Source organism: Falco naumanni, chromosome 11, assembly GCF_017639655.2.
Source record: "Falco naumanni isolate bFalNau1 chromosome 11, bFalNau1.pat, whole genome shotgun sequence".
Taxonomy (NCBI): domain Eukaryota; kingdom Metazoa; phylum Chordata; class Aves; order Falconiformes; family Falconidae; genus Falco; species Falco naumanni.
The window spans coordinates 33,094,132-33,116,981 of NC_054064.1; the positions used below are offsets into that span (position 1 = coordinate 33,094,132).

The 22,850-nt window shown below is 53.3% G+C and overlaps 2 protein-coding genes across 3 annotated transcripts in view; both read left to right on the forward strand.

Moving 5' to 3' along the window:
- Positions 1–350: 350 nt before the first annotated feature.
- AK4 (adenylate kinase 4) lies at positions 351–14,763 on the forward strand. The gene is made up of 5 exons (XM_040610825.1): positions 351–626; positions 7,572–7,691; positions 10,101–10,273; positions 10,599–10,717; positions 12,014–14,763. Exons 1-5 carry the CDS (start codon positions 482–484, stop codon positions 12,126–12,128), a joined length of 672 nt encoding a protein of 223 aa, XP_040466759.1. The 5' UTR covers positions 351–481; the 3' UTR covers positions 12,129–14,763.
- Positions 14,764–16,717: 1,954 nt separating this feature from the next.
- DNAJC6 (DnaJ heat shock protein family (Hsp40) member C6) overlaps positions 16,718–22,850 on the forward strand; it is a 51,417-nt gene continuing 45,284 nt past the window's right edge. Inside the window, exon 1 of one of the 2 annotated variants that reach the window (XM_040611137.1) lies at positions 16,718–16,929. In XM_040611137.1, coding sequence (XP_040467071.1) covers positions 16,818–16,929 — 112 coding nt within the window. In that variant the 5' untranslated portion in view covers positions 16,718–16,817. The remainder of the gene's footprint in view (positions 16,930–22,850) is intronic. The other variant, XM_040611138.1, reaches the window with a different exon arrangement.

The following is a 22,850-nucleotide window of genomic DNA, read 5'->3' on the forward strand; positions in this document are numbered from 1 at the left end:
CAGCCCGCGCGTTTGCAGGCTGTGCGTTTACAGACTGTATTTTGCAGACTGAGTATTTTGCAGGCTGTGTATTTGCAGCCTGTGCGTTTGCAGGCCGTACATTTTTCAGACTATATTTTGCAGGCTGTCTATTTGCAGGCTGGTTTGCAGGCTGCGCACTCGCAGCCCGCCCCGGCAGCCCACCCGCTGGCTGCCCGTGTCCCCGCAGCCGCGGCCCCGCACGGCCTCCCGGCTGGCTGCGGGCACAGCCACGGGCTCCCCGCCGGCCCCGCAGCCGCCCCTGGCTCGGGGGCCCCGTCGGGCGGCGGGACTACAAGTCCCAGGGTGCCGCGGCCCGAGGGGGCGGGCGGCCGGGCCCCCCGCCCCGCTGATGTGTACGGGCCGCGGCGGCGGCTGGCGGCGGCGCGGGGGGGGCCGGGCCGGGGCCGCCTGACGAGCCGCGTTGCCCCGCAGGGAGCCGGGCCGGGCTCCGGCGGCCGCCATGGCCTCCAGGCTGGTGCGGGCGGTGGTGCTGGGCCCCCCCGGGTCGGGGAAGGGCACGGTGTGCGAGCGGATCGCCCGCAGCTTCGGGCTGCAGCACCTCTCCAGCGGGCAGTTCCTGCGGGAGAGCCTGCGCGCCGGTGGCGGTGAGTGAGCGAGAGCCCGCGGGCACCGGCACCGGGGGCACGGCCCCGCGCCTGCCCCGGGACGGGACGGGGTGGCGGGGGGCGGGGATGGGGATGAGACGGGCATGGGATGTAGACAGGGATTGGGGATGGGGATGGGATGGGGATTGGATGTAGACACGGATGGGAATGGGATGTCCACAGGGATGGGGATGAGATGTGGATGGGATGGGGGTAGAATGTAGATAGGGATGGGATGTAGACAGGGATGAGGATAAGGTGGGGATAGGATGGAGATGGGGATGGGATGTAGATAGGGGTAGGATGGGGATGAGACGGGGATGGAATGTAGACAAGGATAGGATGGAGATGGGATGGGGAACACACTCATGTACACACACACACACGCAGATACACCACAGGTTGTTTTCTTTCTGTGGGGTTGGCACAGCTCATTCATCCTTATCCCCCCAGCCTGAGCTGGCGGAGCTGCCCAGTAAAAGTGGGTCTGATGTGGCGGGGAGCCTTGGGTGTGTAATGGTTTCATCCCTGTGCCCGGTGGGTATAGCTCTGGAGAAGCCAGTACAAATAACCAGCCACCGATGGTTAATGGTGGCATCCAGGCAAACAGGTTGCCTGTTGTTAATAATTTCATCCTGCCTCAGGTACAGGAATGGGGTAAAAACTGCAAAGTGGTGGATGGCAGATGGCTGAAATGCTGGTGCAGGCAGTGCCTGTGCAACACGCACAGCAGGAGGGGTGGATTGCGAACGTGCGTTTGTGCCCAGGGGAAACCCCGCTGGGAAAATTGCTGCGGGTCATGGGGTGCTGTGGCCGGGTGTTGGGATGTGCTGTGCCATGCCATCCCCTGCGGCAAGGCTGGTGGGGTGTTACGGGGTGCAAGTGCGTGTCCCCGACTCCTTATGGAACTCCCTTCTAGAAGCCGGGGAGAAGGAGGAGGTGGGTGGCAGCACCTGCCCTGCACAGGTCACCCCTGGCAAGACCCAGCTTATTAGGGCTTGAGAGCTCAGAGAGCGCAGTGGGCAGCCCCCGGCAGGGCAATGCTGCTTGGCAGGAGCTCAGCCTCCCCGCAGCAGCTCTCTGCTCCTGCCCGTCCCATGGGTGACACCCAGGTCCCAAACCCGCGGGGGAGCGGATGGTCTTTGCTGTGTTTGCGCCGCAGGCAGTGCTGTCGGCTGGTGAGATGCTCCTCGGCCCTGGCGAGGCTCCGGAGCAGGTGTGCTGCACCCCAGCTTGCCCTCAGGTTCCTCTGCAGATGCCATTAGGCAATCCCAGTGTATTTTTTTTTCCAGCAGTTCCTTCTTTCCTCTGGTGATGTGTGAAAGACCAACCCGGAGGGGAAGCTGACTCACCAGGCAAAGGAATGGTAAAACGGCATTGATACAAAACAAACGGAGAGAACCTAGAAGTGATTTCCCTTTTTAGAAGGGTAACAAAGTGGGGGAGAAAAAAAAGTTTTGGAGAGCCACATGCTCCAGCAAGGGCGTTGCACACAGCCCTGCACAGGTCACTCATTTAAAAATACCCAGGTTTCCTTTCATAATTAAAAAGTACAATAATATTTCCTTTTATAATGAAAAAAATACAATAATATTTCCTTTGGAGGGAGGCTCAAAATTAGGAAAACCCCCATGACAGCTTTGGCTGCAGGACAAAAGGCTTGGGTGAAAAGCAAGCAGAGGTGCAGTGTGCGGGAGCAGGGCAGTGCAGTGAGACTGCCCACCCGGGAACTTGTAGGATCAAGCTTTAAATGAGTCTCTTGAATTTTATGTTTCAGTTCATGTTCTTGCTGTAGAGCTTCTCTGGGGACCCTGGAGAAGGGACTGTGAGTGGAGTTAGCTGAAGGTGTTTCCCACAGTGTGAGTCCGGTAAATTCAGTTTCCCAAAGCAAACAACACCGAGAAATGCGGGTAAAATTACTCAGAAGAAAATCAGCCTAGTTTGGTACAGCTGGCATGACGTTCGGGTCCCACCTTTGACAGCCTCTGGTTACAGCTCTCAGTAAGCTGCAGCTATGTGCTGGGGTGGTTATTTTTTTTTTGCTATTTGCTTTGGACAAGCTGTTACATGACTGTGCTGCAGTGTGTGAGCTCCGGGGGAAACGACGTGGAAATATGACTCTCCTCTCGAGTTTATCATCTGCGCCACTGGTTTTGTATTTTAGGAGGGCTGGGGCTCTTCAGTACGAATAGAATCATTACAGAATCATTATCCCAAAGGGACCTGTCAGTCTGATGTTTTTAGAGTCATCTCGGTCCAAGGATGGCAGGCAGGCGTCGATGCACTGGGGATTTTCCTGCTTGCCATTGCGAGACATAAGATAGCCGTGGCTGCGGGGTTCAGGCTTGGGTGGCACAGAGGACTCCAGCCGCTGGAGGAAGCCCCATCCACCCAGCCTGGGGAGGGTGCCTGGCTCGCTGCCTGTGCCGGTGTCTGTGTCGCCAGCCTCGGGGAACAAGGACTTCACTTTGCAGCCGTCCAAAGCGGCTGAACACACGGTTGCTGCTGAAGTGTTGAAGTTTTGCTACAGTGACCCTACAAGTACCTTTGCCACCACACGTTCGTGTGTTAATTAGTGTCTTCTCTTAGTGAGTGGCTGCTCTGCTGTAGGAAAGGTCTTTTAAAGTTCTTGGAAGACTTAGAAGCTGTGGTTTTGGTGCTAGGCAGGGGTGCTGGAGGGTGGTGAGCAATTTCCTTGGCCAGTACCTTGGCCCCAGTACCCAGCTGGTCATCTCTGGTGTTGGCAGCATCCTGGAGTCTTAGCGGGACTCAGCGGTTAATTCGCAATACAGCTTAATGGCTTGGCTTTGGCTGAGGGTCTGCATCCCCCCAGAGACACGTGGGTCTCGTGTCAGTCCCACCACTCCCTTTAATGTACTTCCTTGGAGGCAGAAGTAGCTCCAGTCCCCTCCTTGTGACAGATTTCTTTAGCATCAACCGAAGTAAGCACAAAAAAGCCCAAGGGGGATGTGGGATGCGCACGACTGAGCCCCACAGTCCTTCTCCCCACCTTTTCCATGGGTGATGGTCTGCTGGCAGAGCCACACACTGGCCCCATTGCCTGTCAGAGCTGAGCCCAGGAGATGCAACCTGCCAGCCCTCTGGTTTTCCATAGGGTCCAAAGTGACATCCTGCCGGTGGGGACAGGGTGGGAGCGAGGGCCCTGGATGCAGCATCCCTGTCAGGAAAGAGCTCCCAGGGTCCCAAACCCAGGGTGACACCTGGCCCCGGCCAGCTGGGTCGTTGCAGCTTATCTGCACTGGTGCACAGGTCGGTCCCCTATTAACCACCCAAGGCCTCTCCTCTCTATTAACTCCAGATCGTGTTGCTGTAGCCTAAATAATAAAAAAAAAAAATCATGTAAAAGGTTGCGTGTAGGGCAGAAAGTCCGGCGTTATCATGCGGGGTCTGGAGGCTGCCAAGAGCCGTGTTTGGGAACAGCCTCTCCTCCAGTCTGCCCTGCCTGGCCCCGGGTGGCTGTTTTGTTGCTGGTGGCCTTGGGGGCTGGAGGCATCCCTCAGGGCTGTAACTTGGTGTTGCTTTGATAAGGAGGCTGCAGATCAGGGTTGTGGGGGAAGCCACAGAGAGCTTGAAGTCCCATGTGTTAAAGGGCAGATTAAACCCGTGGTCATTAGATTAATGAGATTAAGCCCGTGAGTCGAGAAAGGCTGTTTTGCACAGAGCTCAGCCCTGCCAGGCGCACCCACCGCCAGCCTGGCTCAGGGAGCATGAGCAGCATCTAAGGAGCCCCTTGCTACCTGGAGTAACTGCAGAGCAGTGCATGCAACCCCTTGCTGCCCGTGGCTGTAGCAGTGGGGGTTTTGGTGCTTGCATAGGTGCTGTGCAGTGCAATAGGGGTGAGCCTCAGCTCCTCATGCAGGGGGGCCAGGATCTTCCAAAGGATCTGCCCAAACCTTTCTCCTCTTTGGTTTGTGGCTGGGGAGTGCTGCTCGGGTGGGGATTGATGGACCAGGTTGGGCCCTGGGGTGACAGCTGGGAGGGGGACAGCAAATGTAAAAACTGGAGATAAAAGCTGCCTTGAAGAAACCCCATGGGAGCAGGGCTGTGCTGTGGGGATGCTGCGCGCCTGTGTCCTGGGTATTGGGGGGGTCCAGGGACTGGGCAGCTCTGCAGGTCCATCATGCAAAATATGTGCCTGTTCCTACATGCCTGTTCCTCCTCGGTGAGAGGGTGGGTGATGGTGCCACAAGTGTTTTGGAGAAGGGAGAGGCTGGAGGGGCTCCAGGAGCCGTCCGGAAGCAGTCAGCATCTGCTGGTGCTGGTGCATGGTGCTGGTGCTGGTGCATGGGCCCCCATGGCAGTGCATTCCCCTTGTGCTGGTGCATGACCCCTGGGCCAGTGCCTGCCCCCCACGTTGCTATGTGCGCTCCATGCCTACGCATGCACTCCCATGCTGGTGCATCCCCCCTTTGCTGGTGATGTCCCCCCAGCACACACGGGGGGCACAGAGGCGCAGCATCCCCGCCAGCAGGAGTTGTCCATCGTGGAGCAGCGGAGAACCATCTGCCCGTATTGAGGGCGTGGGAAAACTGCAGCCTCCGTGATGCAGAGCTGTGGGCCTCCGCTGTATTTCCAGGCTTCACAACAGCAGCCCGGCGTATTTTTGGTTTGCAGCACCAGGCCTGGCTCCAGCAGCCCTGCTGAGCAGCAGCCGGTCCCTTGGACGGCCACCCCTCCTTGGGGCAGCTGCAGCCCACGGGGCCACCAGGCTGGTCTGCCGGTGGCCAGCAGCTCTGTCCTGCCAGCAAGCACGTTCCCAGTGAGCCTGTGGCAACGTGCAGACCACATGAATAAATATTAAAAAATGTAGGCGGATGCGATAATATTTACGCCTTAGCAGGTCTCTGTGCTGGTTGCATAAGACATCGTGTATTTTTTCCATCCCTGTGTCCTTTGCTTTCCTCCGCAGGAGAGCTGCCAGCAGCGCTGGCAACGTATGGGCAGCAACAAAAAACTTAGTGAAAAAAGGTGTTTTCTGCTCTTGGTGCCTGGCAGCCACCGTGGCTCCAAGCAAAGAGCTGCTCAGCAGGGTGAGCTGAAATGCCGTTACAGAGGGGGACGTGGTCCTGGTCCCTGCCGTGACTCAGCCCCGTGGGCCGGTGAGCCAGCACCCGCTGCCTGCTCCGTGTCCGTGTCCGAGGCAGGCCAGGCTCCAGGGGGGAGCGTGGCTCGGCTGGCAGCCCCCAGCTGCCCCATGCTCCTGCCAGGCATCCTCTGCAGATCCTTCTGTGAGCCTGCGAGGTTTCCTGTGCACGTCCCAGCCCCACGCCTTCGGGGGGATCCCTGCAGGCTGCGTCAGTTCCCCTGTTAGATCAGATGAACTCTCTCCAGGAACTGTATATTTTGCAAAAAAACCCTCCTGCAGCTCAGGAGTTCAGGTGCACATGCCTGCCCGCTTTGACATCTTGCTGCAGCCTGGGAAGCCAGAGCCTGCCTCGGGATGCAGGACCCTGTGGCTTTTTTTAGAGGACTCATACTTTGGGTGGGCTAAAATGTGCTGTCCTCACCAGAAATCTTGCACAAATTGATGGCAATATTGTTTGTTTCTGGTGACAAATGCTATTTCAGCTGCTGTGGGAAGAGAGCAAAGGAGTTGGTGGGGTCCTGATCCAAGAGGGAAGAGGCTGGACCTCTTCTGGTGGCAGGATCAGGAGTTGCCACGCGTGGTGGCAAGGAATACTTGCATTTTCCAGTTTCTTTGTGTCTCTGAGCAGCTACAGGAAAATTGCAGGCAAACCATATAATGTAAGAAGCAACTGAATTTATTGCATCTCTCCACGAGGTGACATCTGCTTTACCCAGCTGCAATGAAATATATAAGGAAATAAATCCCTATTACGTTGGCTGCTGGCAGCAGCTGCCCGCGTGGTGCCAGGCTGCCAGGAAGGTGGGTCCAGACACAGCGTTATCCATGTAGAAGCCACCGCTGGCTTCTCCAGTGCTGTTGGTTCCAGCTGAGTGACACGGGGGAGAGCCGGGCAGGGGCTTGGTAAGGCATATTTACCTTGCAGTTACACCGCAGTTATGTTCTCAAGGATTTGATCTTGGAAATAATTTTCTTATCTGAGCGTATGTTAAGTTGAGGCTCTGAAATCTTAAAACCCTTTGGACAGGAAGCCATCTTCTGCTTTCCAGAGTGATTTAACAAACACTTTGAGATCTGGGCTTTGCATGAGCTTGCTGGTAATGCCTGTTTACTGCCATGTTTTGCACGTGAAATCGTGAATTTGCACCTTTTCAGCTCTTTTGTAACTGACAATGCCAGCTTTTCCTGACAATGGTTGTATGTGGAAACTTCATGCCTATGAGCCAAATGCTGCCAGATCTGCAAGTGTTGCTTGTCCTCATGGCTTTACTGGAAACCACCTCTGAGGCACCTGAAAGAATAGGCATTATTAGCACCCTGCCTTTGTCATTGACATTGCTTCAAAGCGAGCCTGAGCCAGGCAGCAGGAAGCTGGCCAGGTCTCTGGTCCCATCCCACCACCCGACGTGTGTGGAGCTTGGCAGCATCCCTTGCACCTGGTTCAGTGTCTTCAGGACATTTAGTATCGGTGCCAGTGCCACCTGTACCCACACCGGTGCTGTCTCCAAAGCCGAAGGAGCCCTGTGTGTGGCACGCAGTGCATGCGGCCGGCATGGCAGGGGTGGTGCGGGTGCCCCTTGCTGCTGTGGGCTGCCAGGGTTCTCCAGGTGTTTCAGGCATTTCCATTTCTACAGCACCAAAAAGACCCAGTGGTTGCTCGGCCGTTGGGAGCAGCAGCTAAGGGCAGAGGGACGCTGCTGAAAAGCTCCTGGATGAGCAATATAGGAAGACAGGCAGAATTTGAGGGGGAGCGATATTTTTTAAGTGGAAATATCATGCTTTTTTTTTTGCTTTTTTTTTTTTTTTTGTGACTTGGGTTTTTTTCTTCTCTTGAACAGAAGTTGGCGTCTTGGCAAAGCAGTACCTTGAGCGAGGCCTTCTGGTGCCGGACCATGTCATCACGCGCATGATGATGACGGAGCTGGAGAAACGGCAAGAGCAGCCCTGGCTGCTCGATGGTGAGTGTGCTGCTGCATCCCCTCTGGGTGGGAAAATCCCAGCCCCCTTTCAAACATTGTATTGCTGCTAATGGTTTGGCAGCACCAGGAGAGAGAAGACCCAGAAGGTGCCTTTGCTGGTTGTGGGAGGAGAGGCAGGAGCCGACCTGCTGGCAGAGGCATCTGCCTGCGCGTTTCTTCCTCTGCCCTACACAGCAGCACGTGCGTGTCCAGCTGAGCCCTTGGCGCACAGCCGGGACAGGGAAGGGCAAGGCAAGGAGATAGGTGTTTCATGAAGCCGAGCCAGCAAGCAGAGTGGGGCTGGAGGCATGCCAAGAAACATCTCTTACCACCTCGTATTTGTGCAAAGGAGCTACTCATCCCGAGCCCAAGAGCCACCTGAGGTACATGTGGGTGGAGAAGAAGCCGAGAGCAAACCGGCACGGCAAGTGGTGAGAGGAGCAGCAGAAGGTTCGCCAGGAGCTCCTGCAGCCCTCAGCGGCGAAGCTGTGTGCCAGCAGCTGCGGTGCATCGCTGCCGGTAGCCGGGGAGCTGACAAGTGCCGATGGCAGCTCTAGGCATTGCTTTGGGGCTTGGGCAGGGGATGGGGCAGGGCTGAGCAGGTCACACTGACCTGTGGTGTTGGGCACAGGCAAGTGTGACGTATGGGGATGAGTGGCCGTGGCTGCTGTAGGGGGAGAAACCCTCCCTTGCCCATCTGCTGAAGCTTTGAAGAATCAGTGAACACAGAAATAAGACTGAGGCAGCTGATTTATAACAGACTCAGGCTTTTGCAGAGTTCTGAGGCTCCTGGCAGGGAAAACACAGAATAGTCTACAACCAAAACAAGTCCACGGTATAGTGCCAGGGACTGGAGGGCTGGTGGAGCTGTGTGTCTTCCCCATAGCCCTGGACAGCCCCAGAGGAGAGGTGACTTGTGCTGGGGCTTGGAGTCCGGCCGAGCTTTTCTCACTGCAGTGGGCACTGGGGATGCAGCAGTGTTGGCACTGGGAAGTCTGGCAGCATCACCCCACTGGGCTCGCAGGGTGGACGCCAGAGACCTCAAGTACTGTAGGTTCAGGCTGCCTTGAAGATGCCTGTGAATGCTCACTATTAAAATGTTATTATTCTTGCAATAATGCCACTCAACTCGTCAGGGAACATGGTGGTTAACAAATATTACAGCAACAAGCACTGCATAAACAAGTACATATTTTGTTGTATTAAAATTCCAGTGTTTCAACACAATCTTGGGGGGCCGCATCAACATGCTCAGATCTGGGTTCTTGCAGCTCAGGATGCTGATGTACCGTGGTCTGACCCCCAGCAGCCTGGCCCAGGAACCGGCTCCTGTTTTATCACAGCTTTGCATCCAGAGGTCCCGCCAAGGTTGCCGAAAGGGGGAAACAAATCGGGCTGTGGGCTGGTAATGAGGATTTCAGGAGCCGCCTGCTTTGTGTGTTGATCTCTGCCTATACCAAGATGTTTGAGGGACGGGCTGCCCCCAAAGCTAAAATCTGAACACGGGCAGTAGCAATGCTGGCAGCCCTGCGCTGTCACGTTCCTGTTAACTTTGGGGGAATTCATCTGCCTGGGGGCACAAGCGGTGGGTGCAGTCAGAGCCCCACTCCAGCAGAACTGTGACAAGGAGCGTAGTTATTTCAAGTGGTCTGATAACAGAAGTAACAGACTGGCTTCACTTGGTAAGACAGACTACATGTATTCTCTCTCATAATGGCTGATTCATTCCCTGTGCTGGTGTCCTGGCAAGCTCTTGGCTAATAATACTCTCCTTGGGAAAAGCCTAGGAGGTCTCAGAGGGGTTTACAGATGTAAAAAAAGGTTAAAAAAATGAAAACAAAGTGTGTTATCAGCAGAGAAAACTGGAGAGGGGACAGGCTCGAAGTCATCCCTGGTTGCGATCTGGCAGCAGGAGCAGATGCTCCCACCTGCTCACTGTTTTTTCCAACAAAAGGTACCACTGGGCACCCTCAGAGGACGGGGATTTCTGAGAGCTGGGTGATGGCTGTACAAACCATTCCATTGCGGTGTCCTCCGTGTCCTCCATGTAAACCAGCAGTGTGTCACTTGTCTGTGCACAGCGTTTTGTTTCCTGCCATTGTTTCTCTGTAATTCCAGCATTTTTCCCTGTTTTGTTGTTGCCTTGCCCTCTTGCTTGCCTCCAGCTATGACTTTGCAGGAAAAGACGAGCCCACGGCGACCCGTGTGCTGTATTTCGGGAGTCAGTGCTGTAGGAGCTATTTTTTATTGTAGCCATATGGTGAATGCCTGTCTGTTGGACCGCTTGTGCTGTAGTGAGGAGCTGCGGTGGTTTTGCAGCTCCGGGGCTGCGGGGCGGGTGGTTTTGGTTCCATCCTGCTGCTTTCCTGCCTCTCCTGACAGCCCCTTTCTGTTGTGGTGCCTGCGCAGGTTTCCCTCGGACGCTGGGGCAAGCCAAGGCGCTGGATGGGATCTGTGAGCTGGACCTGGTGATCAGCTTGAACATACCCTTCGAGACACTGAAGGATCGCCTGAGTGCCCGCTGGATCCACCCGGGCAGTGGGAGGGTGTACAACATGGACTTCAACCCCCCCCATGTCCAGGTAAGAGCCTGTAGCATCGCGGGATGCCAGCTGGGAGCAGTTCACAGAAGGGAAAGGTCAGAGAAGCCTTCCTCTGCGTGAGCTGAGATCGTAAAAAAGCCTTGGAGAGGAAATCCCAGGTAGTAAGCACCGAGCTCTGGAGGACTTTGCCCTTGGGAGCCAGCCTGAAGGAGTCATGCTAAATGTTAATTAGGGAAATGGGATTTATGTTAAATGCCATCTGAGGATGCTGGATTGATGCAGAGTAGGCTGTGTGGCAGGGAGCTGCAGCGTGGGCAATGGGGCTGGTGGCTGCATCCCCTTGATGGTGTTTGCCTTCCTGCAGGGCATCGATGACCTGACGGGCGAGCCGCTGGTCCAGCGCGAGGACGACAAACCCGAGGCCGTGGCTGCCAGGCTCCGAAAATACAAAGATGCCGCAAAGCCAGTGATAGAGTTGTACAAGTGAGTTGGACCATGTGAATAAATCACGGCATGCCCATAAAAACAGGCACGAGTGCTGTTTCCACCAGCCAGTCCCATGACCCTATCCCCACAGCCCGAGGAGCCCCGGCGTGGCCCCCGACAGATTTTGGAGGACAGATCACTGCGCTCAGTGGCACAAAGCCCAGCCCTTCACTGCAGCCAAGCCCTGCTTGGAGGGAGGAGGCTGATGCAAAGAAGTTCACAGCTCCTGTTTGTCTTGCTGGGCTCCATAAAGAGCTTTGCTGGTGCTGGTGGTGGGAGGGGTTTTTTGGCTGTGGCAGAAGGCACTTGCAAATCCCTTCTGCCCCCCAGCTCTGCTGTGCAGGGTGGGAAGCCTATTTGCAGAGGTGCTGCCCATCAGTGCTACAAAACCCAACCAGTTAAGACTTTCAGCTTCTTTTTGGGCAAGTGTCCTCCAGCACAAGCGACGGAGCAGCTCTGAGATGCCTCAGTCCCTGCCCTGCCCACACAAAGCTGTCACTGTGCGAGCCGAGGCTCTGCAGGCAGGTGAGGACGGTGACGTTGCAGAGAGCAGCTCCCCTCCTGCAGGCACCGGTGAGCTGCTTGTTACCCTGCTTCAAACCAACCCGTTCACCCCGGGCGGTGCAGATCCCGGGCGGTGGGTGCTGCCCAGTCAGTCTGCAGAACATCAGTCCGGGCCCCGAGGCATTCAGCAACTGGCCAGAGGGAAGGAGAGGGGCGAGAGCCCGGCGCTGGCTGGGAGGGCTCCGCTGTGAGCACCCATACGTCCCAGGGCTTGTCTCTTCCGAGTCTGGGGCAGTTCTCTGCTAGCTGAGTTGGGAGCAGATGGATTGCCGTAGGGTGGCAATCCACCGCAGAGGGGGAGCGAGCACCCGGCAGTTTTTAAAAGCAGAACTGGTCCGTGGCGTGTCAAAAGCACCCTTGCAGGGGAAGGGGGAGAACAGGGGCTCTGAATTTCCCACCATCTTAAGCACATGAATAGATGCTGCTGTTTACATCTGTAGAGCACTTCAGAGAATGGGTGGTCTTTAGGGGGGCGAGGGTGAGCTGTCGTCCTGGGTAATGTGGTAATTTGCTGCTGGCTGGGTTTGGTTCATCTGTGTGCGGGTGCCGCTGGGCTCCTCCAGCAAACGCTGCGGATGGGAGCAGCCACTGCCCATCCCCTGTATCCCCCTCTGGCCCAAAAAGGCATCAGTGAGCTTCCAACCCCGCCTGGCTGTCCCCTGCCGATGGCCAGCCTGACTGCAGGTACTCACCAAGGGCTGGTGCTGACATCTCCTATCTCTGTTCCAGGAGCAGGGGCATCCTGCACTCCTTCTCGGGGACAGAGACCAACAAGATCTGGCCGTACGTGTACACCCTGCTTTCCAACAAGATCGCACCCCTTCTCTCGGACGAGGAGAACTAAACAGCTTGTACCAAGGACCAAGAGTTAACGCCATCACAGATTGGGTTTCTCTGGGCGGTGCTGGGGCCAGATTAGGTGATCGTGTGGTACCTAAAGTCCCTTCCCTGGTGTACTGGGGCTACACGGTTATAGTCAGTATCAGGCAAAAAGATCTTTGCTTATAAGGTCAAGTCTGCTACAGCAAGGGTTTTTTTTCTCTTTCCAGACTGTAAAGTATTCCTGCCTATGGTCAAGTTCGCACACAGATCAGTGATACAAACCTCGTTTTGATATGATACGATATGATATGATCACACCAGGTTTATGCAGCTTGCCATGGTGTCCCCCATACACAAAGCCCAGTCTCCATTTGAGCCTACAGCATGCCATCCCGTTGCTCCACAGTACCGTTTACTGCAGATTGCTCTCTCGGTTGGTTGGGGTTTTTTTCCTATAAATTATTTTCTATGAAATTAATATCTCAGAGAAACAAAGGTCTAAAAAGCAAGACTTAGCCCAGTGGGAACCGGTGAGCAACATGGAAAATGGGTACGCTACGAAGCCCAGAAATGTGAAGATCACATTTCCAGCATTAATACACTTAAAAGAGGGAAAACATTGGAGGTAAAACGTGCTTCTTGCATAAAGAGAGATGAAACCCCTGTTATAAAAAGCTGCTGTACAGTTTAGTTTTCAGGAGATGCTGTGACACCGAGCAGGGTCTGTGCAGGGGATGCGTTCCCCTCCTTTGTGCTTGCCTTGTTTATAGCTTTTAATACTACAAGATAGTCATGTTAAGAGAATTTCTCCCAAAGATATATTTTAACGTGTGCTTCAATTTTGCGGAGAAATCAAGTCATTCCAATTTCTGTGCTGCCTTTATCCCTGAGGTCCCCTGGAGACGGGATGTTCCCTGTGTGGTTCCCATTGCAGCCGCAGCGTCCCTGGCAGAAGCAGCTCCCTCCCCATGAATCCCTGGAGGGATGAGAGCCTTCCCTTCCCCGGGACCTGTGCAGGGACTGCCAAGGGCTGTGCCCAGGTAGTTCCCTGTGATTTGCAGCAGCATTTGAGTGTGTCGCTCCTCTTCTCGTGCGCAGGAGCTTTGCGGCCAGGTGGAGTTGGTTTTCTTAACTGGAAGTACTGTAACCCGTTTTGGTGGTAGGATGCAGTACCTAAGCAATGGGGATGTTCTTTTTGTCTCCTTGAGTTGCCTTATTTTATAGACTATATATTTAAGAAAAAAGCAAGATGTGTATTTTTAAAGGTTTGGAAAAAAAAAAAAAAAGCACCAAATTTTAGCATCAGCTTTGGGGAAGCCTGCACAAGGCTGCTTGTGTTTGCAGAGCATGCTGCGGTCTGCCATGGGTGCTTCAGCAGGAGGGCAGCAAAGCTGTCGGCCCCTGATACCCGTTTGATTAATTAGAGCAGCCTGGGCAAGTTTCTGTTGTTGAAATGTCCCTGGTTTTATTTTTGCTTGGAGAGTGGCCCTGCAGCAGGGGGTGGGGAGCTGGCTGGCTTTTTTAGGGATGCACAGGCTCCGTGTGCAGAACTTCAGCACATCCCTGGGACTCTTTTGTCCCTGCTGAGCCACCCGCATCCTCGCTCGGTCAGAGGAGCCCCTTGTGTTTGCTCGCTCTGTCAGAGGCAGCTTCACCCTGGTGCTCTCCTGATACCGGTGCCAGAAGCCGTGGGGTGTATGCCAAGCGAGATCCCTGCCCGCTCGCTGCCTGCCCCTGGGCGAAAGTGATGGTGCGGTGGCGGCAGGGGAGGCTCTGCATCCCGCTCTGGATGGGGATTGCCCAGATGGGAGCGGAGGGACCGTTGGGTTTCGCTGCTGTCCCTGGGGGCCCTTCCATCCCCCCAAGAACTCCCGGGCTGGGAGGACGCAAATCTTCCACCCTGCGATGAAATCCTTTTTAAGAAAGATTTTAGATTTTCCCATGACCCTCAGATGAAGGTCTGGCCCATTTTTAAACACATCTAGAAATAGCCAAAACGTGTGTGCTTTTTCTCTTTCTAAAAGTTTTGGGCAGGAGGAGAGGAGATGATGGGGGGTGGGTTTAGGCTATAAAAGCAGCCTGGCCATGGCGGTCAGCTCCTCTGGGGCCGCATGCCAGGTAGGGGGGCTGCTCCCTGCTTTCCCTGGCCGAGCTTGTGTCTCGTCCTTCCCTGCCACTGAGACCCGCGGAGGGGCTTGCCCCATGCAGCCCAGCGGTGGGGCTGGCAGATGGCTTTGTCCCAGGAGAGCCGCCCGAGCGCTTCTTTTAAAGGCTCAAGCCCTATAGTGGATGTAGAAATCCCGTGACTCTGCATGCATCGAGCCCCCGGGATAGATTTTTCTATGAGAGTTGTCGTATGGTGCATTTTCACAGACCAAATACCGGCAGGGATGAGGTCCCGGAGCAACGACGTGTCCCTTGCCTTTCCTCTGTGCCGTGCTCCCCTTTGATACTTTACTGTGAATTTCCTGCCTTTTCTAAAGCAACAGCAATTTTGTACTGACCCAAAATACTGTGTGGTGGGAAGAGGGTCTCCCCGCGCGCCGGGCACCGCTGGCATGTCAAGATGAGTTTTCTTCCTGGAGTTTCTTCCCAGTGAATTGCTGCAGCTGTGTTACTGTTTGAAAGATGTAAATAAAAGTTTTTTCTCCTGCTTATCCCTGTGCTGGCAGTGTTGGTGTGTGAGTTATTCCCGATCTCCTCTGAAAGATGGGCTCTGTGCCAGGGCTGCAGGATGTGCCTGCAGGTACCAGGGCATTTCTGACCCGGGGTTTCTTTGTAGGAGCCGAGGAGGAGGAGGAAGGGGCAGGGCAGAGGGAGGAGAAGAAGAGGAGTTAGAGCATCTCCACTTGAACACAGGAAAAAATCCCTCAATAAAGTGGGTCCCCCAGGTTTTGGGCTTGGGCACAATACTGCTGTTTGGGTCCTGTCTTACAGCCAGCTCCTTTATTTAACATAATCCAGAAGATCAATTAAAAAGCCAGGTCTGACAGTGCGGATGAAGCCAGTTGCCCCTGCCCTCCCATATTTGTTGCATGTAAAGTGGGGTTTATTTTCCCGTTCAACTTCCCACAATAAAAGTAATGGAGAGCATTAGGCAGGGCAAGGCTCGGGCTGTTGCCTGCGCCCCGTGTAATCCATCGCATGCATTGCAGTAGCAGGGATTAAAATCTGTAAACCCAAGTGCCTCTGCCCATCGCTACTGGCTTGCAGATCCAATTGTTTTTTGCTTTTTTTAATTCCTAAATAGCAGTTCAGGGCCTTCAGTCTCCTGTTTGGAAAGAGCAGAGCACAGACTCAGAAATGGTTAGAAGAAATTTCAAAAAGGGTGCTACGCAGCAAAACGACTGCCCGCCAGTTGAGAAAGCAGATACATGGCCAAGGGTTGGGCTCGACGTCCACAAGCGAAGGAGCCAAACCTGGCTGGAGGGATGCGGGTGATGCCGCAGTTCAGGGTTGTGGCAAGCTGGAGGCAGAGAAGGGGTGTGTTGCCTCAGTGCAGCTCCATTGGAGGGTGCAAGGGCAGATAAATACAAGGAGGAAAAATTGCTACATGAGCTAGAAAATGAACGCAGTCTGAAAACAAAACGTTTGGAGGTCAAAAAGCGGAGGGATCTGTGAGGAGTGCCAAAATCAAGCTGAGACCAAAGCCTTGGCTTTCCCTGAGTGCCCTCAGGGGAGCTGGGGTGGCACAAGGGTCGGCGCCCCCATCCCCAGAGCCTGGCCTGCAGCATGCGGGGTGCCTCCGGCTGCCCCAAACCTGGGGGCTTCTCCCCGATCGCAGGGGATCTGTACCTAAACCCGGCACAGCTGGGGGTGCAAACTCCCCCACCCGGCACCCGCAAAGCAGCGTGGCCCTGGGGGCTGCTAAATAGTCCTTGAAACTTCAGAACAACACTGAGAGCATTAAAATTCTCCCCTTTCTCTTACAATTTGTCTATATTGTGCAATATCGATCTCTTCGTGCAAGGTTTATAGTATATTATTCTTTATTTGCTTTCTGCACTCTGTGCTCCTCCTTTACAGCCCAGTTATTTTAACTTGCCCTGTTGTGTACCTGCCCCCGGACCTGTGCCTTGTGCTCCTGGTGGTTTCCCCATCGGTGATTATACAGCTCGGTTCCCCTGGGCATTGAGTGCAGAGATGAAAGCTTCCAGGATGCTCTGACACGGTGGGGACAGGGGATACCCAAGGAAGATAACTGGAATTCCCAATGACTGCTTGGAAGAGATGGGACTGATAGCTCATTACCCCATGGCATCTGTCGTTCTGCCTGTGATAAAGATTTGGGGGCAATTAACAGCATGCATATAGCATCAGCTAGTGCTTGCCTTCCCAGGTACCCAGGGAAGTGCCCCAGGTGTGCCTTGACCAGCACGCTGCCCTGTTCCCAGTTCTGCAAAGCTTTAACGTGCTGCATCCCTGCTGAGTCTGTCCCAAGGATTTAACCTTCTCCAAAAAAGCAAAAAATTCAGGAGGGAAAAAAAAAAAAAAAGCCGCTTAGGTTCGGACTTGATGGATCAGACCTGCAGACTCCAGATCCTACTCCATGCCACATTTTAGAAGATGTGATATGTCTGTCTCCATCCTCATCCTTTCCTGAGTCTCTGTAATCCCAAATATAACCCGGCAGGCCCCGAGCGGCGCGCAGCTCGCAGGCAGCGGTGCCCCAGCCCATGGCCGTCGCCCCGTGACCCGGGATTGCCGTCGAATGCCGAGCGGGCAGCCGGTGTGCGGACAGCCGGCGTGCGGGGACGCGGCCGCACTGCCCAACGCGGTGCCGCGGGAGCGGGAGAAGAGGATGCACGCGTCTGAAAATCCAGGTAAGGAAAACGTCACCGCCAGCGGGTGCGATGGAAGGAGAGCGAGATGGTGCGCGGTCAGACAGGGGATGTTGTTTACGGCAAATTTGTGCTGAGTAATCACGCTCGGCTCCCGCAGCTCAGCTCGGGGTAAAGCCAAAGATCCTGCTTTAAATGTAAAGCCTTGTTATGTAATAGCTTTGAGGGAAGGTATTGCATGGGAAAACTGCTTCTTTTGGCGGGGTAGCATGCCGGCAAGTTAGGGTGCTGAATTCAGCCACGCATACCCAGGCGTACAGCGATTAACGACCCCGAGCTGCCTCCTGCTCTGGATACCTTGATAACTCCGTGCTGAATGTAAGCATCTCTCCTTGCTCCCCAGAAGAGGTGTTCGTTCATCTTAGGACTGTGAAAGCCATTTGAGCATATCACTTTCCACAAAGAAAAATTATTTTCAGGCTTAAAAAAAATAATTGTACCTTATAACTGAACTATACTTCCTACAGGAAGGGTATTAGGCTGTCTATAAATGCTGTGATGAAATCCTGACACCCAGCCTTTTGCAGGGCATCCACTGTGAAGCTGACCTTCAACACCCCCCATTTTATTATGCTGAGACAAACACAGAGCTGCATCCCCTTTAAAAACCCTACTTCAGGCCAGAATAGAGAATATATATATATAGGTAAATGTGTACATCATTGCCTTTGCTTCAGTCTTGCTGACACAGCCCCGTCGGGTGCTCCGGGAGGGGCCGGGGTGGCTGGCAGGGCTGCCCGCTGCCCACCCACTGCTGCCTCAGGTAGGTGCTTATCCCCCTCGGCATTGCCTTGGGAGCACTGTGACTTTAAATCAGGACATATTTAACGTCTTGCTGATGTATTTGTGGCTGTTGTTACTATAGTCTTATTTTGGATACTGCCAAGGGGAGGAGGAGGAGGAGAGGGAGGAGGAGGGCGAGGAGTCTTTTAGACAGGACCCCAGGTCTGCAAACTAAAGACTTTATTCACCTTCTGCATTTGGACTCGGGCCTCCATCTTCTGGTAGCTCTTCTTTACCCGTGGATTTCTCTTAGTCATAGCCTTCCCTGAGGAAGGGAAAAAAAAAAGAAATTAAAAAAAAAAATATCAGTGTACCAAGTAATTCAGATGGCACAGGCAGCATGAAGGCAACACGAGATGCACTATATTTAGCCAGCCGTGACACAGCCAGCTTGTTTATGGTCCCAGAAATGCACCCAGCTGATAGATGCAGGATTTCGGAACGGCTGCAGCCTTTAAGGAGGAACTGCATTTTGTCCTTGAGCGCCGGGTTCCTCCTGCGTGCCGCCAGCAGTGTAAGCGCCAATGTTTAATTGCTGACCCGACTAATCCGCTGCACGGACGGCTTTGCCCTGCTGCAGATTAATTGCGGGGCCTCCCGCTGCACCCGCGGCAGCGCTTTCTGCGAGTCCTCAAAGCTGGATTTTTCAGCAGGATTTGCTAAAATCCATCCTGCTTTGCTGCAAAAATATGGTGGCAGCCTGGGGGCCACGTGGAAAAGGGAATTGCTGGACCATAGCAGTGGAGAGTTCGGTACCCAGATGTGACGCCCAGGTTTTGGGATCAAAATCGGGCTATCAGGGCACGTGGGCTTGGTGCCGATGCTGCGGGGCTGTGTTTTACCGCACCCACAGCTCCGCTCAGGTGGCTGAAATCGGCCTTGCAAAGGCAATTAGCATCACCAGCGCGCAAAGGATGCAGCAAAGGCTATAACCTGAACATCGCTAATGAACGGCTGGACCCAAAAGGGTGGCTGCTCCTCTCCTGGGATGCTCTGGAGATGGGGAGATGCCTGAAACTGCTGCGGAGCTGCTCGGGGGGGGGGGGGGGGGTCTGACCTCTGCTGGGTGCGTGTGGCGTCCCACAGCACTCAGATTTCAGGGAACACGGTCTGGAAATCCCAGCTGTGACCGGACCCATCCGGGATGCTATGATTTGCATCCGCTGCAAAAGTGAGAACATGGATGCTTTTTCAGGGGCAGATAAAGCAGCCGCGGGAAGCTCTTGATATCAAAATGCTATAAATATGACTTTTATTACTTATAAATATTACTAAATATTGCTTCTTACTAAATTATAAATAATTTATGAAGCCTTGCAGTAGTTTGTATTACAGTAGTGTGTGAGGCCCTGTTTTGATGGGTGCTCTAAACAACACACAGGCTTCTTTCTCCTGAGGGAGTTCTTGTCTTCAGTAACGGGGGATCGGGAGGTTGGGAAGGGTACCAGTCACATCCCTGAATCATGGCTGGGAGGCAGAGAGGTGGGAAATCAGGTGTGCAGAACAAACCATGCAGGGAGACTGAGGCAAGGGGCAGGATTTCCTTCAAATCCTCTGAAACGGGGTTTTTGCCATGCAGAAAACGTGAAGTTTATTCCTTTTCCAGGCCATGTTTTGAAGCAAAACCTAAATGACCCAAACACTTGAATTCCTTTTCCAAGTAATAGTTTTCATGGAAAACTTTACAGAACAAGCAATTTGCTTTCTCGCTAGCACAGGTTTCTCCGGGGCACGCTGCCTGTACCAGGGTCCCTGCCCTGGCACGGGGTCCCTCGCTGAGGCACGGCGGGGCCAGACACAGGCTCTGCACACATTTACTCCTGGCGTTTGTTTTCCACCCCACCAGATTTTGGAAGGTATTTAAACTGAAGCACATCCACGCAAAACTCCCAGCCTGGGAGCCACATGGCATAATTATTTTAAAGCCACGTGGTAGAGACTAGCGCCTGTAATATTATTTTCTGAGTTCACATATGTGGTGTTTAACTCTTTCCTGCCCTAAATGGTTTTGAAAGCCTGAGCTGGATATAGGTGGAGCCATGAATTTCCCCCACCTCCATCACCTGCCCCTCACTCAGGGCTGTTGGCAGCCTCGGGGAGAGCATCCCACAGCGCAGAGCAGCTCCCACCAAACCCTTACAGCAGCGCAGGAAGCATTGCTGGCAGAGGAAGATTGCTTTGAATCATTTCTGCTGAGTCAAGCACGCTTCATCTGGAGGTTCATGAAGTTCTTCTATTGCCTGGCATCTCAAAGGCATCCCAGCAATGCTTTCCCAGACTAGGGACAAAGCTCTGGGATCCATGAGAGGCTGATTCAGTTAGTGTCGTAGGAATTAGCAAAGTGGGGTTCGTTACCTTTCATGCTGTAAATGGCTCACCGGCAGAAGGATGAGGGTGTTCGTACCCAGCCTGGCTCCCTGCCTGGCTTAAAGGGGCTGTAATGTCACTAAGGACCAGACTTCTGGCTCCTGTCCCGCTGAATTTATAGCCTGCATCCAAAGGCACGGGGATCTGCTGCAAGCTATTCCCACGCCAATGCAATTGGGTGTCTCTCCCCTGGGCTCATGCCCAGGCTATTCTTCCAAAACTGCGGAGCACCGTGTGGATTGAAAACAGCATTGTGGGAGAGAGCATAGGGAGCCATGCAGGGTCTGCTAGAGTATTACTTTGGAAATGATGAGTGATTATAAATCTGAATCCAAACTGCATCAGTTAGGCGTGATGCAGGACCTGCAAGTCAGTAGATAGCGTGAGCTGAGACTGACATAATTTTTTAATCTTTTATGTCACAGCCAAGACAACAAAGCTTTAATACTATAACTTTTCCTATTAGTATAGATAAAAAATACTCTACCAAAATCCGTTAGAGGGTAGAACCACTTCAATGGGGATGTGTTGGGTGTCTGGCAAACCTTCCTGTGCTATCACACTCACCCGTATCTTCCCACCCTTTGCCAGCCAAACCTCACTTGCCCATCCATCCAAGAGATACCATCACAATGAAGCCTGGAGTGAGGATACCTGTCCCCTGGCCTGTTCCCCCAAAGGAAACCCTCACCCCATATACATCCAAAAAAGGAGTGGTGGTGGGAATGGGTGAGGTGGGCAACAGCCACCAGCGTGGGCCGGCAGTGCCAGCTGTAATTCCCTTCTGCTTTCACGGAAAGACTCACGGCATCGAGGGGTCCTTGGCCGGAGCTACCTGAGAGCAACGACCCGACTATTTTCATTATATGATTTGCTGCTGGAGCCTGACCCTGGGCACAGCAGCGGTAGCTGAAGCTACCCCATGATGACTCACTTGGGTAATTTTTCTCCTTGTTTTTACCAAGAGCCATTTCCTAAAGCAAACAATAACCTGCTGCAAAGAAATTCAAAATCACACTTTGGACTTTTTCTGTGCACTTAAAAAAGTGAAAGTCTGGCCATTCTATTATTTCAAATGCAAGCACTAGTGCAAGCTGCATCGCAAGCGCGCAAGCCAAGTAATTTAGCTTTGTAACTCGTTGCAATCAGCCAGGTTTAATAGAAAGCTGAGATTTTTCCAAGGTACCAGCTGTGGGTCCACCTCTGTCTTGGTTAATGAATGCAGGACTCCTCTTGTTGCTAGTGGAAATGTTTGTGTGTTTCTGAACTCGAGTCTTTCATTCTAACAGGGATTACACATATACATATTTTGCAGGCTCGAAGACCTGCTTTAGGAGGGCTATGCCCAGATTTTTCTTGGTATTTAGCCACTTACCTCACAGTGAATGGGAAATGGTGAATAAATGGTAGTTAGGCAGCAAAATAACTGATTTTAACCTAAATGTCTGATTTTGGCCTGAGGAATTGTATGAACGGCTGTACAGCCTCCCATTTTCCAACTGTTCGCAGGCTGGGGACTTCCTAAGCAAACAGCGATACGCTCCTGTTTAACGGCCCTGTATAGATCTGTTTTCCCCATACATTCCTCCAGCCTCTTGGTGAAGCATGTACATATTTAGTATCTACAACAGCCTTTGGCAGGCAGCTCCACAGCTCGGCGTTGCTCGAGGAGCCAGTCAAATCCTTGAATACTCCGAAACAAAGTCTTGGGCTGAAATGAGTAAGTTGCGTATCATCCCCTGGCAGCGCTTTAACAAGGCTAAAAGGCAAGAAATAAAAAACCACGCAGACACAGCAGTACACTTCAGGGTGTGTGCTATCACAGAGAGGAAAGGATGGGAAAAAAGATAATAAGAGTCAAACATTAGCCACATCCTAAGTCACTGGAAAAAGCGATAATGGTGAGCAGCCGCGCAGGCTCCCCGGTGCGCCCCGGTTGATTTGGCAGGTAAGCAAGGTGAGCACAACCTTGCCGAGGTGTGTGATAGCACGCGGTGGAACTGTCCCGCTCAAAGGCCCCGGGCGCCCTCAGGATAACTGTGCTCAAGGTTTGGTACTATGACCAGAAGGAACGCTCCTGTGGGAGCAGTTGTGATGATTTCTCTGCCACCAGCGGACCTGCCAACAAGGGTTTCCTTCTACAGGTGATTGATTGCATAAGGACCATGAATACCCCTGAAATGAAATTTTGGTGGTTGCTTGACAAATGCCCGTGAATATCTTCCTCAGCGTCCATCCGCTGAAGAAGACATTCACTGCAGCTTCAGCTGCTGATGCTCCAGCTGGCAGTGAGGAACATTGCAGTTGGGTTACACCACAGCAAAGGCTCAAGACTTCCTCTGATGAGGGAAAGCAAAGGTTTAATTGAGTCTAACACTTAGAAACAAACTTTCTCAGGACCATGTTTGCTTTTTATTAGAGTTTTATTAGAACAGGACAGTGGAAGATCCTGAATATCAGGGAGGGGTTAAAAAAGGATGAGATTATTTGACCCCCATCTCTCCACCTGGATCCCCAAATTGCAGCCCTTTTTGCCCATGGCACACCACATCCCACACCGGCAGGCTCCTTATTTCTCCAGCAAACCCAGGCATGGACACGCTATTCCCACATACAGAGAAAGGAACAACCTGGTCATCCTTGACTCCAGGCCAGATACCACTTCTTTATCCTCAGCAGAAGTCCGGATGCTGCTTTGAAATCATATTTCTGGCTCTGTACCAAGAGCCTGTACCCATTTTGCCCTCACGTGC

Bases quoted from the DNA above. Each gene is read 5' to 3' on its own strand.
- AK4 (XM_040610825.1), top strand. From the start codon at position 482: ATGGCCTCCAGGCTGGTGCGGGCGGTGGTGCTGGGCCCCCCCGGGTCG. The intron at 627-7,571 runs GTGAGTGAGCGA...TCTCTTGAACAG, and splicing joins GAGCCTGCGCGCCGGTGGCG to AAGTTGGCGTCTTGGCAAAG. The intron at 10,274-10,598 runs GTAAGAGCCTGT...GCCTTCCTGCAG, and splicing joins TCAACCCCCCCCATGTCCAG to GGCATCGATGACCTGACGGG.